The sequence below is a fragment of the Leopardus geoffroyi genome, chromosome A1 (assembly GCF_018350155.1).
Source record: "Leopardus geoffroyi isolate Oge1 chromosome A1, O.geoffroyi_Oge1_pat1.0, whole genome shotgun sequence".
NCBI lineage: Eukaryota > Metazoa > Chordata > Mammalia > Carnivora > Felidae > Leopardus > Leopardus geoffroyi.
In genome coordinates this window covers 94779249-94799950 of record NC_059326.1, presented here as the reverse complement: position 1 = coordinate 94799950, position 20702 = coordinate 94779249, and the positions used below count along the sequence as shown (strand labels likewise).

The 20702-nt window shown below is 45.7% G+C and overlaps 1 protein-coding gene across 6 annotated transcripts in view; it reads right to left on the bottom strand.

The window, feature by feature from the left end:
* Positions 1 to 20702, bottom strand: part of COMMD10 (COMM domain containing 10) — a 314502-nt gene that overhangs the window by 24062 nt on the left and 269738 nt on the right. For 3 of the 6 annotated variants that reach the window (XM_045486362.1, XM_045486328.1, XM_045486338.1), the window contains 3 exons: positions 18996 to 19134; positions 8803 to 9029; positions 1614 to 1797 (listed from right to left, as the gene is read on the bottom strand). Coding sequence is in view for 5 of the 6 variants with exons in the window: in XM_045486328.1 (XP_045342284.1) it covers positions 8952 to 9029; positions 18996 to 19134 (217 nt within the window). In the remaining variant the exon portion in view is untranslated. Of the gene's footprint in view, positions 1 to 1613; positions 1798 to 8802; positions 9030 to 11687; positions 12594 to 18995; positions 19135 to 20702 lie in introns of those variants that run through there. The other 3 variants (XM_045486348.1, XM_045486304.1, XM_045486321.1) reach the window with 2 other exon arrangements.

The following is a 20702-nucleotide window of genomic DNA, read 5'->3' as shown; positions in this document are numbered from 1 at the left end:
TTTGAAAAACTCAAACTACCCAAACACGTCAACCTCACCACTGTCATGCTTAACCCCACACCATGGCGTGAGATGGGGAAGAAAAAGGCAGTTATGCCTGTTCTTGCTCTCCCTAAATGCGGGATGGTTTGGTTCTTCTGAATATTTATCCTGAAGAGCCATCTTTTTAATGTCTTCAACAACAAGGGGCACCTGGGTGGCTCAGTTGTTTAAGCGTCTGACTCTGGCTCAGGTCATGATCTCGTGGTCCGTGAGTTCGAGCCCTGCGTCAGGCTCTGTACTGACGGCTCAGAACCTGGAGCCTGCTTCAGATTCTGTGTCTCCCTCTATCTGCCCCTCCCTGGCTTACACTCTGTCTCTCTCTCTCAAAAATAAATAAACCTTAAAAAAAATTAAACAATAAAATCTTCAACAACAAGAGGAGTAGAATTAACGAAGAATTCTCACAGGTAAACCTGTCTTTTTTGGCCACTTGGGTAAAAGTGGAAATAATGTTCCCAAACCCTACCCCACATCCTCTCCCTACCCAGACCCCAATCCTCACGGCCCTGATAGCAGCTCGGGGACAAAGTCATCTTCCCAGAAAGTGCTGGCCAAAGACACAGGGGGAGGAGGGTGGGGTGGGGGCAGGGAGGGAGCTACCTCCGCTTTGAACCAGACTCTGCACCCTGCTCACACCCCACCCCCCCATCCGGGTGGCACAACGTATACCCTGGGCATTTCCAAATCATTGCCCATCAGCTTCCCAGTAAAACAAAAAGGCCATAGCTGGCACTTTTATTCTCTCCCCACCCAAGCTGTTCATGCAAGAAAAAAAAAATTTTTTTTTAAGACTACAAGTTGAAAGGCTTTTTTTTAAGCGCCTACCCACATTAAAGGAGGACTATTTAATTCTAGAGCTACAGCTACAAGATCAAAAATAGGAATAATTAAAGCCTGAGATGTAACTGTTAAGAAAGGCGTTTTTTATTTTCTTTGCCAAGTCCTTAAACAGGTAAACCACATATTTAAAGAAAGCACTAAGATCTGAAAATCCCAATGGGAATTTTTTTTTCTTGTTTAAGGCATAACGAATTCAGTCTTCAGAGACCACAGAGCAGAGTTTGTTAAGCTCCCTGAACTGTCAGCTGAATAATTATCTGGCAAAGCCTGTGTGTAGGTGACTCCCCACGATTTCACTTCTTTCCTGTTTTGAAACAGAAGGTCACCAACCTCTGGAACAAAATTTGGCAAACTCAGGGAATGTCAGCTTGTGGCCTTCCTTTGCATTAGGGGATATTTCATTTTTAAGTCTTGCAAATATGTATACTGAATGCCACTCAAGTACATGTCCTAGAGAATGTAGAATTTAAAAGCAAAAGAAACAAAATTTTAAAAAAAAACCAACCAAACACAAAAAAAAAAATCTCCCTTTTTTCAGAGTGGCTGGAGCCAAATGAACCTTATGTCAAAACCCATGAACAGTCTGACAATTTATATTCCGAGGAGAAGGTGAAGCAGGAACATTGAGGGTCGAATGCAAAAAAAATAAAATAAAATAAATAAATCTCATTACAGCCAAACTTGTTGGTTTTTTAATAAGATTATAATTTTAAATTGTGGCCTTAAAATACCTGTCTGAGCGCTTGGACGTTACTGCTTTAAAATCTCCACTTGAGAGGCTGTGGCTGTGGGGGTTCCGGTTCACCTAAAAGGAGTCTGGACAGCTGATTCATGGGCACTTCCTTCTGTCACATGAACCTCGTCCTGTTCTGAAACTGAAGTATTCAGTCTCCGTCCCCATAGGATGCAAGGTACCTTCAAGGAAAGACAATGCATGCCATTATCCTAACTTGACTGAAGGCAGAGCTAAGTAGAGATGAGACTTGAGATCTTGAACTTGAGATGAGACGCAAAACCTGACGTGGAGCAGAGATCACGCCTGGCTTGCCTTTGTCCCAAAAGAACGTTGTCTGGGTGTCAGGCAGGACTGTTGGCTACACCTGACCAGGTGTGGGGAGGTGGGATTTGCAGAAGGGAACACAAAACCTCAGTTCCTTGTAAAGGAGAAAAATGAACAGCCCACCTGCTCCAGAACTGGCCAGCTTCTCTCAAGTTTGGTCAAATAGGACATTCCATTGCTCTTATCCTAAAACCAGAAAACTACCTCCCTCGCTCCTGCTACTGCCTCTGTTATCTGCCAGATGTCAAAATGGGCCTGGAGTAGGCTGTCTGCTTTGCTCTCCAGGATAGTAGAGTTGAGAGAGGGGCAATGATCAGCCAGTGCTGTCCTAGACTCACGTCTGCAGCTGGAAATCACCTAGCCACATAGTCTCCATTATCCGTGCAGACAAAGGTGGTTGAGAAAAGAGGCAGGTCCCTGATGCAGCCGTAACTATTCCTGATGGGACCTTATTTCTAGAATCAGCAGCCTACACTGTGTTCCTGGGACTGGAACCTGATAGGTACACCCTCTACATTCTCTGGACAAACCAAAGGATGACGAAACAAGCACAGAGAAACGACCCTGTGACCATGTGTTTGATCATTTCTCTTTGGAATCAGGAGCGAAGTTGGTCAATTCTTATAGTTTGCCCTCATTTTTTTTCAGGGCACCCCAGCCCTCAGAAAGTATAGATTTATATGACTGCCCCTTGCCTCAAGAAAAGCTGCAAACTCCTTGGGAAACCTTTCTATCTTGTCACCTGTATTTCCCAAAGTTTGGGGCGGGTATTCGTCTCCTGTCTTTACTTAGGCTACTTGGTTATCGGTGTTCCAAGAACCTTAAACATCTAAGTCTTTTTCACCGTTTCTCCCTCAAGCTCTAAAGCCCTGGTGAAAACTGACCCTCAAGGTGCATCCTGATGTCTTGTGGACCCCGGGTGGGACATGAGGATTATGCTGTGATGAGTGTGCAAGCCAGTTTCAAATATGTGGTCCATGCCTATAAACCCACAAGAGCTTGAAAGCTGCCATTGTTGATGCCAGCCTGACTCAAAAGACAGAAAATATCCCAGCATACCCAGATATTCCTCTCAACCCCCCCTTCCTGTCTTCTTCGATAACATTAACTCCATGATCAGTGTTGTTACCAAATTCCGGTCTTTGCCTGCTGCCCCAACACCAGCCTTCACCCCCCCAACCCACTTTCTTTCTTTCTAGAAGCCACAACGATTGTATGACTTGCTCCAACCGAGCAAGTCAGTCAATGGCCAGAGGTCATTCTGAGCATTAGCTTTCCGTTCTGCAAAACCTACACACCAAATTGAAGAGCAGACAAATAAACCCACAGCTTGGGGTCATCAGGGTAAGGGGCTAAACTAAGATCTCATTTTGTTTGACAGGTGCATGGAATCAGGGATTTAAATTTCAGGAAATCTCCATGAGAGAAAGTAAACCCATGGTCATGGTCATGGGTAGTCATCAGTCAAGTGTTACAATGTGGACACGTTTCACCCAGATTGGTCCCCAAATAATTCCTAAAACTTCCTAAGTTTCTTGCAATCTATGAGAAATGTTTCTGGTGCCCCGCCCCCCACCCGTTTAGTCCTTACACATTTTTTAGTTTAGCGTTCCCAATATTGCAATTGTTTATGAATGGGGTGTAGTATCTGGCCAACTTACTGAAATTCTCTTACTAGTTCAGATCATTTTGCGGTTGATTGAGAAGGATTTTCCAAAGAGACAATTATACAGTCTGCAAGTAAAAACAGTTTTGTCTCTCCTTTTTCAATACTAATACATTTTGTTATTTTATACCGTTTTATTCCATTAGCTCGGATGTTGAATAATAACAGTGTTCGTCTTTGTTTCTGATTTCAAACAGGTGACTCACCGCTGAAGATGAGGTTTGTAGAGGGGTTTCTTTCCTTTATGAAAATGAGACTGTTTTATTTTAATTCTGTTTTGTTAAGTGTTTTTCTTTTTTTTTTTTTTTTTTTTTTTTAATTTTTTTTTTTTTTCAACATTTATTTATTTTTGGGACAGAGAGAGACAGAGTATGAACGGGGGAGGGGCAGAGAGAGAGGGAGACACAGAATCGGAAACAGGCTCCAGGCTCTGAGCCATCAGCCCAGAGCCCGACGCGGGGCTCGAACTCACGGACCGCGAGATCGTGACCTGGCTGAAGTCGGACGCTTAACCGACTGCGCCACCCAGGCGCCCCAAGTGTTTTTCTTTTTTACATCACAAATGGGTCTTTGTTGAGCTCGTTAAAACAGTTTTTCTGAATCTATTGAGATGACGTTATGATTTTTCTCATAATTCTTGATCAAATGAATTACATTAATAGATTTCTTCATGTTGAAATATCCTGGCATTCCAGGGATAAGCCCTGCTTTGTTAAGACGTATTATTCTTTTAGGACACAGATGGATTTAATTTACTACTGTTTATTTAGGATTTTGGTGTCCTTGTTCATAAATTTGATTGATCTATATTTTCTTTCCCCTCGATATCTTTGTTTAGTCTTGTTATATGGTTACACAAGCCTCATAGATGAGAAGCTTCCAAGTTTATTCTAGGTTCAGAAAGAAGTACTAGACCCCCCAAATTATCTGTTTCTTGGTGATCTGAGCTTTATGATTAACTTTGCCTAACTTTTAAATGTTTCTATAACTATACCTCTTTAGTCAATTTTAGAATTTATATTTGCCAGGAAATCACCATTTTAAAATCCACATTTGCACATTTATTTTAAAAAGTTGAGCATGGTATGTTTTTATGTTTTAAATCTCCTAACAGAATATACACCCTTTCTTATTTCTGATGTTTCATCAATTTTCTCCTTATTAATAATTGGCCTCGATCAAAGCCTTGGTCATTTTTCTTTTTTTGCATTTACCCCATTAACTGCTGCATTTTCTCATGTTTATTCTCTCCTACTTTTGGGGGGATTGCCTTACAATTTGTTATCTAGCTTCTTGATTCATAAGTTTAGTAAAAAAACAAAAAACAAAAAAACCTCCTCATTATCTAATTAGACTATTTCAAACTGTAAAATGTTCTCTTCCTATTATTTTGCATGCATCCCACAAATTTTTTCTTTAATGCTGTGCTCACATTCTTGTTTATTCCTAACTTGTTTGTAATTTCAGTAAGATTTTCTCTTCAATCTAGGAGTTATTTAAAAGTCTGTGTTAAAATGTCCCGGTAATTGTATCTAGACTATATAAAGAACTCCTACACATCAATACAGAAAAGACAGCTCATTACAAAATGAATAAATAAACATTGGAACAGGCAACTCATCAAGAAGATATATGAATGGCTAAAAAAACATGTGAAAAGGTAGTCAGCATTAGCAGTCTTCAGGGAAATGCAAATTCAAACTACAATGAGATACCACTTGCCATCCACCAAACGGTTGCCATTTAAAAGATGTGAAAATATCAAGGGCGCCTGGGTGGCTCAGTCGGGTGAGTGTCCAACTTAAGCTTAGGTCATGATCTCACGGGTTCATGGGATTGAGTCCCACGTTTGGCTCTGTGATGGCAGTGCGGAGCCTGCTTGGGATTCTCTGTCTCCCTCTCTCTCTGCCTCTCCCCTGCTCATGCTCTGTCTCTCTCTCTCTCAAAAAATAAACATTGAATGAATGAATAAATGAATAAATGAATGAATGAATAAATAAATAAATAAATGATGTTAAAATATCAAATATTGGTGAGAAAGAGGAGCAAAAACTCTCGTATGTGGCTGACAAAAGTATAAAATGGCACAACCACTTTGGAAAAGAGTGGTAGTTTGGTGGCAGTTTCTAATAAAATGAAATTTACCTCAACCCGATAAGCCCGAGATTCTGTTACTAGGTACATGCCCCAAATAAATGAAGGCACATATTCAGAAAAGTCCTTGTACAAAAATGTTTCGGGGCGCCTGGGTGGCTCAGTCGGTTGAGCGTCTGACTGTGGCTCAGGTCACGGTCTCATGGGTTGTGAGTTCAAGCCCTTCATTGGGCTCTGTGCTGACAGCCCAGAGCCCGGAGTCCGCTTCGGATTCTGTGTCTCCTTCTCTCTGCCCCTCCCCCACTTGTGATCTGTCTCTGTCTCAAAAATAAATAAACATTAAAAAAATTTTTTTAAAAATGTTTCTATTAGCTTTATGCAGGTGCAATAACCCCACACTGAAGTCTGGATTACCACACAGTAGTAATATATCTGCACAGAGACATACTACTTAAAAAATGAGTAAGTAAATAAGGGATGAACAGTTCGTATGTACCACAAACAACAGGGATACATCTCAAAAACATGCTGAGTGGAAGAAGCCAGATACAAAAGAGTATCTGCTATGTGAACCATTTACATAAAGTTCAAGAACGGTGATTGTCTCTGGGTGGGGGCATGACCAGAAAGGGGCAGGAGGAATCTGTTTGGGGTGATAGAAATGTTCTAGATCTTCAGCTGGATGATTACTGAGGGGTGGACATCAAAATTCTGTGAGCTCCACAACTGAATACTTTAACTATATAAATTATACTTAGAAGAACACCAACAACAACATAAAGTGTTTCCCTTCCCCCCTCCTTTTGTAGTTAATTTATACTATTATTGCATTTGGCTAGTAAATTTATGTAAATACATTCAACTACTTAATATTTGCTGAGATTTCCTTTGAATCATAGTAGATAGTGCATTTTTGTTACTGCTCCATAAGTATTTGAAAGAATATATGTTATTCTGTTAAAAATAACCTATACAGCTTGTAGTGTCTTATTCAAATATACCAATTTTCTTTTCTTTTTTAAATGATATTTCTATTTCTGAGAGAACTATGCTAAAATTGTGGCTTTTTCCACTCATTTCATCCGGTAAACATTTGCTGAGTTCCTACCCTTTGAGGAACATACATTAACAGTTGAGAGGAAAGGGTGTGGAGCTAGAACCCTTGGGCATGAATTCTGACTCTGGTATTGACTAGTTGTGTGACAGTGAATATGTCACGTAGCCTCTCTGTGCCCCAGTTTCTATATCTTTAAGATATAGAATCTTAAAGATATAGTATCTGTCTATGTATCTGTCATACCTATTAAATAAGTGCATGTGAAGTCCTAGAATAATGCTTGCATATAATAAGGACTTAATAAATGTTACCTATTATATGACAGAAACTATGGTAAGCCCTGGAGATATTACAATGAAAGAGAGAATGTAAGACATGGTCTGAGACCTCCTGGGGCTTACCTTGCAATGGAGGAGTCAGACTTTTTGTCAACTGCATATATAAATGTATAATTATGCTGGGATAAGTGCAATGAAAGAAAACAGTATCATAAGAGCATATAATGAAACATCATCTATTTTGAGGGACTGGAGAAGACTTTCCTAAGGAAGTAGTATTTGGGTCGAGGAGAATGTGGTTATGACTTTAGAATACAAAATAATTTCTTAAACAAGTCACAGTAAGTATAGTTCATAAAATGTTATTGCATTAAAATTTAAACTTGTATAGTTCAGGGGCACCTGGCTGGTTCAGTCAGAGGAGAATGTGACTCTTGATCCTGGGGTCATGAGTTTGAGCCCCATGTAGAGTATAGAGACTACTTAAATAAATAAAACTTAAAAAAAATTTTAACTTGTATAGTTCAAAAATACCATAAATAAATTGAAAAGACAAATCAAAGACAAGGAAAAGATATTGCAATGCATATGGCTGATAAAAGGTTGCAAATTTATAAAGAAATTCTACAAGTCAATAAGAACAAGGCAAAATGTATAAATGTGTGGACAGATGACAGGAACAAGCCATTCACAATAATCAATTGGAATTGCCAAAAAAAAGACACATGTAAAGATTCCCAACCTCATTAGTAAGTAAGGTAACACACAAAATACAGTAACAATGAGATAACATGTACCTGATATAGTGGCAAAAATTTTAAAGTCTAACAATATCAATATTTGGCCATGGGAACTCTAATGCTACTCCAAAAATAAATTAATATAATTAATTTGGAGAGCAATGAGGCAATATCTAGTAATATATACTCTTTGACTCAGAAATTTTACTCCTGGGTATATACTCCAGAACTAAGCTTTCCAACTTTTTCACATCATGGCCCACAGTGGATTTTATTTTCCCCAGTTAGTGAGTCTCTGTCTTTTAATAGGAGAAATTTAGCCCATGTACATACATTGTGATAACTAATATGACTGGATATATTTCTAAAGCCTTATTTAATGTTTAAAAATTTTTTTTAATGTTTATTCATTTTTGAGAGAGACAGAAAGAGTGTGAATGGGGGAGGGGCAGAGAGAGAGGGAGACACAGAATCCGAAACAAGATCCAGTCTCTGAGCTGTCAGCACAGCCCAACGCAGGGCTTGACCCCACGAACTACGAGATCATGACCTGAGCTGAAGTTGGATGCTTAACCAACTGAGCCACCCAGGTGCCCCCAGCCTTATTATAATGTTTACCATGTATCCACTTTAAAAATATCTTTGTTAGTTTTCCCTTTTTAAACCATCTGTTTCAATGGATTTTGAATTCTTTGAATTTTTTTTCCTCCAATAGTTTAGACATTATATACCTTATTTCTATTTTTTCTGGTGATTATCCTTACACTTTAAAACACACTTAAGCATATATCTTTCTATGTATCTCAGGTATTTGTCAATATCTCTATACTTACCCTGAAAAGTTATCTATTGATTTGATGTAATTCCAATATTAGCCTGCTTTCAATTTCTTCTGTGTCCCAAACCCACCACATTGAAATCATTTGGGATTTTAGTTTTTGTTTAGTTCTATTCATTATTTTTCACATCACGCTATCAAAATCTTTTAAGATTTAACAATTAAGCTTATAGGTTTATTGGCTTACCACCTTCCTGTGACTTGATCACTTTCTTAGGGTTGCTTTTCTTCTTGCTAGAAACACTCAAGTGTATCTTCTCAGAGAGGATCTGTGGGGGCTGAATTCTTGCATGTCAGTCATTTTATCCTGCTCTTCAATTTCACTGCTAATTTGGCTCAGCATAACGTTGTAGTTCTCTGGAGCCATTCTTTCTTCTGCAGTTGAAAATGAATGCATTCCCCAAAACTGCTATCCTTTAAAAAAAAAAAATTTAATGTTTATTTATTTAAAAAAAATTTTTTTAATGTTTGTTTTTGAGAGAGACAGAGACAGAATGCAAGCGGGTTAGAGGCAAAGAGAGAGGGAGACACAGAATCCGAAGCAGGCTCCAGGCTCTGAGCTGTCAGTACAGAGCCTGACACGGGCCTCGAACCCACAAACTGTGAGATCACGACCTGAGCTGTAATCAGACACTTAATTGGCTGAGCCACCCAGGTGCCCCCAAACTGCTATCCTTTTGATCTACTGCTGCCTTCCCTTATATTTCAGTTTGACAAGTATTTGTTGCATCCCTACTATGTGCTGAGTGTATTTCTAGGTATTGGGGATAAAAAGGGGCTTGACATAGGCCTGTGTGTGGTGTGCTGGGTTCACTACCACCACTGTGGACTTCCTAGGTTTCCCCCTGATGACTGGCCGAGGGGCCGCCCTGCTCAAAGTTAGTCAACGCCTAGGCTGGCCTACAGCACGGTGTGGTCTGATAATCGACAAAAACCCAAAAACAATAGCAACAAAACTGACCTGTGCTGATTCAGTTCTCATTCTTATGCATTTCAATGGGGAAATGCCCAAAGAACAAAGCTATAAAAATAACCCTGCCTACTCTCTGGCCATCTGCCCACCAAGAGCAGAGCTCAGGGCATCTGGTCCTTTTGATAAATGCTCTGGCCCAGTTCTGCCTGACAAACCACATCTTTCCCACTATCACTTTCTGGGCAATGACATGTGAGAAAGGAAAGACCAGCTTCTTGGCACAGCAATTCCCTAAAGAAAGAAAACAGGGCTGGGGGTGAGGGGAGCATTTATTAAATCACCTGGAGGACTTTTTAAAAATGCATGTTCAGGGTCCTTAACCCCAGAGAATAAGATTTGACCTCTTGGGATGGTGGGGTAGGGGTTAGGGGAACTTGGGGGAAGCAAATATACAATTTGAAAAAGTATTTCAGGGAATTATCACCTCTATTGTATGTATGACCGCTCTGCCACTTCCGAGTTGACAGCCACTGATGTTATCCAACCCTGTCATTTTATAGATGAAGCAACCACGGTCCAGAGAGGAAAGGTGATTGATTTGTTCCAGGCCATACAGCTAGTAGATAGCAGAGCCAGGATGAGACTCAAGGACACTTGATTCCTAGACTGTGCTTCTCCTGACTCTACCTATAATTCATCTTTAGCTCTTGCTCTTCTTGAGATCATTATCATCACCATCACCACCATTAGTGTCATCACCATGATCACCATGATCATCACCATGATCACCATGATCACCATGATCACCACCATCATCACCATCATCACCATCATCACCATCATCACCATCATCACCACCATCATCACCATGACCACTATCATCACCATCATCACCATCATCACCATCATCATCACCATCATCACCACCATCATCACCATGACCACTATCATCACCATCATCACCATGACCACCATGACCACCATCATCACCATGACCACCATGACCACCATCATCACCATCATCACCATCACCACCATCAACACCATGACCACCATCATCACCATCATCACCATCATCACCATCACCACCGTCATCACCATCATCACCATGACCACCATGACCACCATCATCACCATGACCACCATGACCACCATCATCACCATCATCACCATGACCACCATCATCACCATCATCACCATCATCCTCATCACCTTCACCAGAAGGCTACTGGCCACTTATATAAACTTATCTCTCCAATTGACAATAATCCTACAAGGCAAGTGTTGTCTCTGTTTCTTACTCCTTGTCCATGTTCCCAACTTTTATGTACTATTCATCCTGACACACAGGATCTGTCATCAGCAGCAAATGCCTCTATCTGTGCCCCGTGTCTTTTGTTGTAAGGTGTCTTCCTATCTTGCCCTAATGGAAAGTTGGCTGTGCTCTGCAAACACCACCTCATCCACAGACTCTCAAGTGGAGGTTATTTGGGCTTCATCAAGGCTCAAGGGTAGGATAGCTGTCCCATTGTACCTGTATTCAGTTCTCTTCACTCCTCCTTCAAAACTCCCATCCTTCAAAATTCAGGGCACAGTTTACTACCTGCCACTGTCATCTACCAACTTACTCTCCTTCATTCATTAATGACTCCAGCATCTGGCTCTCCATGTTTATTCCTGACACCATTCTTGGTGACTTAACAACCTTGAAGAATAGTGGTCCATTCCACACCTTGCTCCCTGCACTCTATGACCTCCTCACCTCCAACAATCTTTCATTTCTACTCCCCGGCGCCCCAGCCACACTCTCATGCTTGTGTTCTAAACCCCAGTATCAGTTCTCTCTGGTCTCAATCCATGACTTTACCACCTTTGTATCTTTCTTTATAAAGATACAAAATACAGTGAAACTTTGGTTTGCAAGCATAATTCATTCCAGAGACATGCTTGTAATCCAAAGCACTCATATATCAAAGTGAATTTCAAGAACCATTAGCTCAGTTGTGATCATGTGACATTTGGTGTCACGTACTACTCTTATTGCAAGACGTCGCTCGCTTATCAAGTTAAAATTTATTAGAAGTGTCTGCTCGTCTTGTGGAACACCTGCAGAACAAGTTACCAAGTTACTCGCAATCCAAGGTTTTACTGTATATGCAAAGATAACATATATGTGTGTATAAATGCAAAGATTATTTATATATAATGGGATTGTATATATAAGGAGATATTAACATATGTGATATATATATATATATCTCCTCATATCTTCACTTGCCTCCTTGTTCTGCTTAATTCCATGATGTATCATTATAGTGACTGCTTTGTGTATTCTCTCATTTCCATGCCTTTTTCTTTTCATCGAATTCATCTGGCAAAAGCCCATTCAAGATTAAATCCCTACCCGTATAGTTTGTGACCACAGCTGAGAGGCTCGAAGTTGTGACAGAAGATATAAAGTGGCTGGAGGGTCTACTTTCAACACATTACCGCACACCCCAAATAGGACCCCAGCGCGCTCGGTGGTTTTACAATCCAACTCTGTGAAAAGATTGTTCTGCCCCTTCTCCTCCCTCTTTAAGCTTTATACATGGCTGGCTTCATGTGAGTTCCCCTAAAAGCTGTGCCTGAGACACAGGTCTACCTGAAGGTAGTTTATATGGGAAGTGATCCCAGAGATCCAGAGAGAGGACCTGAGGAGTGAAATAGGAAAAGTGGGAAAGGCGATGGATGACCTCTGGTAGATGGGCAGTTCAGCACCCATGACCTATGGGTGACGGATGAGTTATGGGTGATGGATGACCAATCTCAGGGACCTTCTGAAGAGCCTGAGGGGCTGTAGCTCAGATTTTTCCACTCAGGGAATGGAACGGGTGAGCATTTACCTCCAGGCTCCTGTCTCCCATTGCTCAGTGGGGGCCTCTTGCAAGAACTTCCCTGCATCTCCAGGCCATCCCAGGGTGAATGCCACACAGCAGCTTCTAGAACGCCCGGGGCCAGACACTGTTACATTGTTCTTGGGCTGAGCTGCTTTGAAGCCAGTCCAGAACAGTCCCTCCAACAGTCTGTAAAGTAGGGAGTGTCTCCCTGAGAGGAGAATTGAACTGAGGCACAAGGGAAGCCCCTTGCACCCTTCACATCTGTCACGGACCCTCCAAGTCAAACTGAGTCTTTACCCAAAGCTGCGACTTCTGCCAGGACTTCATGCAAGAGAGTGAGTGATGAGCTCCAGTCCCCCCGCTCCAGCTAATCTCAAGGCCATAGCCGATACTGTCCATTTCTACCACCCATTCTCCACTGCCCTCCACCTCAGCCAGCACTGAGCAGGTCTAAGTTGATTGCTGTATGCAGGGTCAATGATCTTTGTCCCCTGAGAGGTCTGCCTCTCAATGCCTTGCGTTTACATCCGGTCATGGGTGCTGAACTGCCCATGTACGTAGTTATTGGACAGGAAAGCATTGAAAACCACTCATGTAGGTCTCTTGGGTGCAAACACAGATTTCCCTGCTCTTGTGGGCTGGCTGGCTGCTCACCCCACTGGTTCCCAGGGCAGCATGAGGGGTGTGAGGGTATTGGACCTGGGAAGAAGGTCAGAGGTACACTGATAAGAGTTGTTAGAAGCCGAGAAGGTCAGCTCCAAAAGTCTTCCACATGAGTGGGACGTAATGCCAAAGACCTTCTCTGTTAACCTCACAAAGAAGGACCTGTCTTCTCTCGAATACATATCATGTGCCAGGCAGCCTAGGTGCCTTGTTTTCACGTGAGAGGTGGCATTGTGGTCCCCATTTCCATCAGGGGGAAACTGATCAGAGCAGGAAGCCAGCTCACCAAGCCGGATCTCGCCCACAGGATGGATCCCACAGCCCTTCCCGTCAGCCCTGTGCCTCCAACCTGGGGGGTGAGGCCAGTCAGGTGACAGGTGAGAACATACCCTGCAGGGCCCAGAGAGCTCGACCTGATTAGATGTGTGTAAAACACGCACGGAATCGAGCACGGAGACATAGCCAGCCACTCGGCATGCCCCCTGGGGTCTCCCCCCTCCCCCCATGCTCTTCCCCATGGCACTCTCTCTTCTCTCCCCACTGTTCTTGTAGGAGCGGCACATCTCCGGTAGAGCGGTAAGTGGGAGTCCTTCAAGTCCATCCAGGGAAGGCAGGCACCTTTCTCCTTCAGGGCACTCCCTTCCCAGAAGGGCTCCATCCACAACACCCAAGCAGGTCACCCTTCGCAGGGTTGGGTAAGGTCCAGAGGCACAGCAAACCAGCTTCAAGGCCACCTCCTTCCTCGAGGAAACCCTGGTCTGTGCCGGGAGGAGTGATACTGCGGTAATGACAGCTCGCAGGCTGGGGCAGGGACGGGTGCAGGCAGGACCCAAATCAGAGACTGACCTCTCTCGCAGGAGAGGCAGGGAGGCGGCGAGGTGCTGGGGGCACACCGGCCCCTCTCACAGGTACCCAGAGGCTGAGGAAGAGCAATCAGATGGAGAAGCTGCAAATCTGGATATGTTGGGAGAAGAAGCAGCAGGCCACCAGGGCTGACCCATGATCAGAAGCATCAGGGCCGCAAACAGACGGTGTGGATTTCGAGAACACCCGGCATGGAGAAGCTGTGGCCTGGGTGGGGGCAGCCGGAACAGCCCTGGCCGACCCCAGCTCCCCAGCCCTCAGGCTCCCTGCCTGGCATGTCCCCCTGACCCAGCCTCCTCTCCTCAGATCCCATTCCCGTACTCTGTCTGCTGGTCCCACGTCACTGTCCTTTCCTGAGCAGCTCCAGCAGGTCTGAAGTATCGAGAGAAAGGGCTCGTGTCCAGAGTGTGCCTCCTCCCACCAGCCGTGGCCCAGCCCGGGTGCACCTGCTCCAGGCCACACTCCTTGCCTGGCCGTGAGACCATGCACAAGTCATTTGGCTTGTCTCTGCCTCAATTTCGTCCTCCATAAACAGGGATGGTGATGGTAATGAAGACACTACCCTCCTACTATGGTTGTGCGGATTGAAGCGATATGTATAGTCGTGAAAGAGGTACAGAGCTGATGTATGTTTTGAACCATTTCATTTACTCTTCCCAACAGTATAATTGGTCCCATTTTACAGACGGGGAAATAGAGGCTCCAAAATGAATAGGCATTCACTGAAAGGCATGCATGAAGTAGGAACCGCAATTTGAAACCCAAACTTTTTTTTTTTAAGTTTATTTATTTTTGAGAGACAGGGAGCACATGCGCACATGCAGGGGAGGGGCAGAGAGAGAGAGAGAGAGAGAGAGAGTCCCAAACCTGATCCAGGCTTGTTCCAGGGCATTGCCTGATCCAGGGCTCAATCGCATGAACCGTGAGATCATGACCTGAGCTGAAATCAAGAGTCTGACGCTTAACCGACTGAGCCCCCCAGGCGCCCCTGAAACCCAAATTGTGTGACTCTGAAGCCCAGGGTCTTTTTGACCTCTCAAAGTCAGAGGCCCAGACAGGCAGGCAGGTGAACAGGGAAAGGGCGCCCCTGCCACAGCCGGGGCTTGAAGTGGTGCTGCTTCACTTTTGCTTCTGTGCGGCGTCCCCACAGCCGACCGCAGTCCAGAGCCAAGATTCCTGCTGCGGAACTCGAGGCCCGACCGCAAGCTAGACGGAGGCAAGAATAGAGACCCAGGTATCTTTCCCAGCCCCGCCTCCTCACCGCCCCCCCCCCCACTTCCTGCAGGCAGGGCCACCTGCTGAGAAGCCCTGGGCTCTGTGCAGGAGAGATGGGCATATGCCAAAGCAGGAGTCGCAAGCTAGTGTCAGAATCGCCCCCAAAGTCCTTCCTTCAGCTTCTTGCGGCGCTGTTTCTGGACAGAAACCAAGCGGAAGGACGGATGCTGTGGAGTCTGCGCCTTGTACAAAGGCTCTGGCCAACCGCATTCCCCAAGCTCTCCCAGGACTCGCTTCTCTTCTCAGTTTGCTCCTCGCAGCCGCGTGCCAAGCATTCAATTAACCACCCTGCTTCTGCCCCCTCCCCAGCCAAATGGGTACCAGATGCACCATGGAGACCTCGCACAAAGGGGGGAAGAAAAACTTTACTCAGGCAAATCAGCAGAGAAAACACAATTAGGCAAAGCAAACAGAGCCGAAGAGGCAGCGGCGAAGCCAAGCGTCCCGGAGCCCACCTGCAACACATTTCCAGGAGCCCCTCAAAAACCATGCTTTTCTAATGGGGGCCATACAGAAGCCCCCGCCAGGCAAAGGGAGGCTCTGTGCCTAGCAGATCAAGACAGCCTCCACGCCAGGGGCTGGGGAAGTGGGGAGAGGGGGGTTTGCTTTTGTTCCACCCTCGCGTCTCCAGGAAGGATGTAGGTAGGGCCTGTGGCTGCTGCAAAAACACAAGAACTCGATGCCAAGAAGCCACCAGAAAATTGGCCCCGCTCCTTCCTTATCTTGCAATCTAGACTTCCAGCCAGGGCCAGGAGCGGCAGTCACTGGAAGAGGGAGGGTTAAGGCCAGGTTTGCAATAACTCTTTTCTCTGGGAGGCCCTGCTCAGATCACTGGGCTGAGAATAACAGCTGCTGCCCCGGGGAGTGGGGCGAGGGCTCCTTGATGGCCTGCTCAGAGCATCAGGCAGCCCTGGAGGAGCTTCTGCCAACAGCAAACACCCAGAGCCCCAGGTAGCGTGATCCTGCCAGTTCCCGGGAGCAGCAGCCGAATGCGAGGTTCAGGTGTCCGCTACCAACATCACAGATCCGGAAGTGCGATGTGCAGAATGGCCTCTAACCCCCCGCTCAGAGTGGTACACTCTTAGCCCTCCCCCCACCCACGTGCCATCCCCAGAGCGGTACAGGGCAGGGAGGTAGTGCCGGGAGCACAGCCTCTGGCATCAGACAGAAGCTCAAATCCCAGTTTCCACTGCTTATGAGAAGCTGTGCAATGCCCAGCAAGTTACTGAACCTCTCTGGGCGTGTTTTCTCATTGGTAAACTGAAGAGGGACACCTAAGTTTGCCAGGAAGATTAAGTGAGATTTGGGCACATACGGTGGTGAATACATACCTGGCACCTGGTGGGAACTTAATACATGGCAGCAGCTTTGTGCCGAGCTTATTAGGAGGAAGCTTGGGAAATCAGGAGGTGGGAGAGAGAGGAGGGAACCGGCAGAATAAATGTGGAGCGGAGAGGTGTGAGGCCACGAGAAACCAACAGTTGAGAAACATGTAGCTGAGCGTTGGTGGAACCAGCTCGTGAGCTCTGCTAGCTTATTAGCAGAGGAAGGTTCTATTTTGACAAACCAAACCAGCCCAAAGGAGGCATCAGCCATAGGGCGTCTACGTGGTGGAAATGAGCACCCAGCTCTGTTTCTTTTCCATCTCCAGAGCCTTGCATGGTACCTGAGCCAGCCCTGAGCCCTCCACCCCTCGCAGGGCTGTGTTGACTCTACCCACTCCCCATGCCCTTTATTGCATAAATAATGCCAGAAAGGGGGCGCCTGGGTCGCTCAGTCAGTTAAGCGTCTGACTTCAGCTCAGGTCATGATCTCATGGTTCACGAGTTCGAACCCTGAGGCAGGCTCTGTGCTGAGAGCTCAGAGCCTGGAGCCTTTTTCAGATTCCGTGTCTCCCTCTCTCTCTGCCCCTCCTCTGCTCACGCTCAGTCTCTGTCTCTCAAAAATAAATAAACATTAAAATAGAAAGAATGCCAGAAGGAAGTGGGAAATTCCACCTGGAAAGGCAGGCGTCCCGGAATTCTTGCAGGAGGCTGTGTCATGGCTAAGTCCCAGGAACTGGCCTGGACAGCCCAGGGGTGTGGCTGACCTCATGGGTGGCCCAGAGGTCACCACCTCTGTCCACAGGTCTGATGCCCCACACCCCTCGGTGGGACTGGCGTCCTCCGTGAACCTCTCCTCAGAGCTGGCCAGAGCTGTGGGCCTCACACACTCACAGGGAGAGCTGCAGGCGGGAGCCATGCGGCTGGAATCTGGAATCTTCTATCTTGTGATTTAATTTAACAGTGTAACAATGAACTTCAACCTAGAAATACAGCTTTTTCACCAGTCTCTATGCATCTATATGGTCCTGCGGCGGTCCCAGGGTGGAATGAATGGGCTGGCTGTGGTCAACTGCCCCCCAGAACACAGGGAGAGGAGTCAATACAAATTGGCAGCCAGAGACCAGCTCCTGAATGACAGAAAGGCGGCAGGGAGTCGAGCCTTTGTCCCCCGTGTCCTAGGACACCACCACTGGTATTGTTCTGAATGGCACGTGAGCAGGGGCCCTTCCCCGCCGGGCACGGGTGGCGGAGAGCACAAGCTCTGCCATCAGCAGGCCTGTCAGAATTTGAGGCTAGCATCTTCTGTGTGGTCTCACGAACTCGAGACTTAATCTATTCCGCTTCAGCTGCCTGTAGCGCTCCACGACCAGGGTTTCTGTGAGGATTAGGTGGCATAAAGTATACACAGGCCCCGGCTCAAGAGGGGCCGATCCCCTTTCTCTGTGGCTTGAGTTCACAGACCAAGTTTGCGGGGTCTGGCCAGACCTACTGTGCTGCTCCTTCAGGGCCCGAGCCCCCTGTGCCGAAACACAGTCCCTGCCGGCTCCCCATCCCCCGGACCCCACGCACTCGGCCCTTCCTTCCACCTGCAGTTGTCTCTCTCCAGCTCCTCGGCACCCACAGCCGTGAGTGAGCTGCTCCAGCCACGCTCCAGTAGACAGCCCGACAGCATCTCCCCGCTCCGACCCACCCTGAACCACCCAAAAGCCACCACTCAGGACATAGGAACAAAATATGTCCCGCACAACGGCAGAAAGGTCAGAGCATAATCTTTTTCTGCGACAAACTGGACAGGACAGTACGCAGGAGAGACACGTCCGTTTTCCAGGAAGCCTATGGCATCAAGAGGTCTGAGACCCAATCTGGGCTTCAGATCTACCAGACGACGGAAAAGAAAAACCAGCAGGATAAATCTGCGGGGAAATGTGAGTTGGTTTTTTGGATGAGCAAAAAACTCTGTCTTTACTTTTTTTTTTTTTAATTTTTAAAATGTTTATTTATTTTTGAGAGAGGGACTCTGTTTTGACTTTTTTTTTTAAATTTTTTAAATGTTTATTTATTTTTGAGAGAGGGAGAGAGAGAGAGACAGAGTGTGAGTAGGGGAGGGGCAGAGAGGGAGACACAGAATCGGAACCAGGCTACAGGTTCTGAGCTGTCAACACAGAGCCTGATGTGGGGCTCGAACTCATGAACCGCGAGATCATGACCTGAGCTGACGTCGGACGCTTAACTGACTGAGCCACCCAGGTGCCCCTTGACTTATTTTCTATCTGTGCATGTCCGTCCTGGAGGCCAATGGGGTGGAGAAAAGGGCAGACCCTGGATGAGAGACAGTCTCGGCCTCTCCACCTGTGTCACTCACCCCAAACCGGGTAAAGCAGTCATATTTGTATTTGGGGCTTGCTTAAGTTATTCTGGGGCTCAAAGAAGAATTTTACCAAACCTCTTTCAAGCCTACTACCTGTTTCAGAACAAAAGCTGCTGGAGGAGCCAGCCTGTCTTGTCTGGGATCATGTCTTCTGTGTCTGCCCCAAGGCCTGGCAACTAGCAGGTCCTCGGTAAACGTTGTGGAGACTGAACTCCTCTGGTCTGCCGTGGATCTGTGAGAAGAGAGATAAGGCAGGTAGACATTTCGAACTCTGATCCTTGGGGCTTCAAACCCAGAGTGATGGAGCCATGTACAGGAAGGTCCACAGAGCTATACGGATTTGATAAAATGCAGGGTGGAGAGGAGATCTCTCGGCTACTAGACTTATTTGGATCACTTATTCACTTGCTTAGATAGGGACAACCACTTGAAGGATTAAAAACAAAAACAAAAACAAAAAGACATAGTCATGCCTCAGACAACAGATTTTTGGTTCTTCACAAGCATGAGAGAGAGGGAGAGAGAGAGAGACCTCAAATTTTGGAACCTCTAGTAGGATTACTTTTCAACCCAGCCTAAGCCAGCCCTTCCAATCCAGTTGCTAAACACAAAGAACCCAGCTGCCCGCCGCTACAATACTACCCAGGACGCTACCCACCGGGCACCCAGGATGGCGGTATTTCAGACATTTCCAGTCCACTGGTGAGTGGAGCCTGTTCTGGTCCCTCCTCCTGGGTGAGGAAAAGGTGAGCCCTGAGGCATGAAATATAGCCTCTCTTCCTGATGGCCTTCATACAGCCAGTCTCCCATCTGGCCCTCCAGGATGGTTTCTGACCTGGCCTTTAATTCTGTCTACATCTTGTTGAGTGTTACCTGTAGTAGAACATGTATCTGGCAACACGTAGGACAGCAGCATGTGTTACAAGGAAATACTCCTCAATAGAAACCATCTGGAAGGTGGGACGTCTTTGTTCTTGAAAACTACAATATAATACCACCCTAAACTGGCAGGGGGAGGCAGAGGGTTACGTGTATGAGGGGAGAAACAATTAAGTGACAAAGCCAAGACATGAATACCATGTCTCAGCAGTTAAGTCTGTGAGCAAAGTCCCTATCAGATCCCCGACACGGGCAATACGCCTGCAGACTGAGCGGCTGCCACCAAGAGAACATGGGGCCAACGTGACATTTAGCTCTCCTTTACTCCCAACTAGTGCAACATTCTCTAGACAGGACAACTCTTCCTAACAATGGTAGCAGAAACGCATGCTAGTTTTTTAAGTTATGTATTTATTTTGAGAGAGAGACAGAGAGAGTGTGTGTATGCATCCACAAGTGGGGAAGGGGCAGAGAGAGAGAGGGAGAAAGAGAATCCTAAGCAGGCTCCATGCTGTCACTGCAGAGCCCAATGCAGGGCTTGATCCCACAAATCATGAGATCGGGACCTGAGCCGAAACCATGAGTTGGACGCTCAACCAACTGAGCCACCCAGGAGCACCAGTGCATCCTAATTTTAACCTCTAAGAAGTGAGTAAACATGGGTATCTAACAAGACTTTAGTAACTAATAATTCACAGCTTTTGAACTTATTTACGCTTTTCAAGGAATCATCTCAGAAAACCTTATGTTTTAAAATCCAGATTGCTTGCTTCTCCCTAACTATCCACAGATCACTTATGGCTTCAGCATTGAGAGTTCTGTGTAATGTCCACAGGCCCCTGTTTCTCCTACCCCCACCCATGAAATGTAGGTGGCACCGTACCCCCCGCCCAAACATAACAAGACAAAACCCAAAGACCC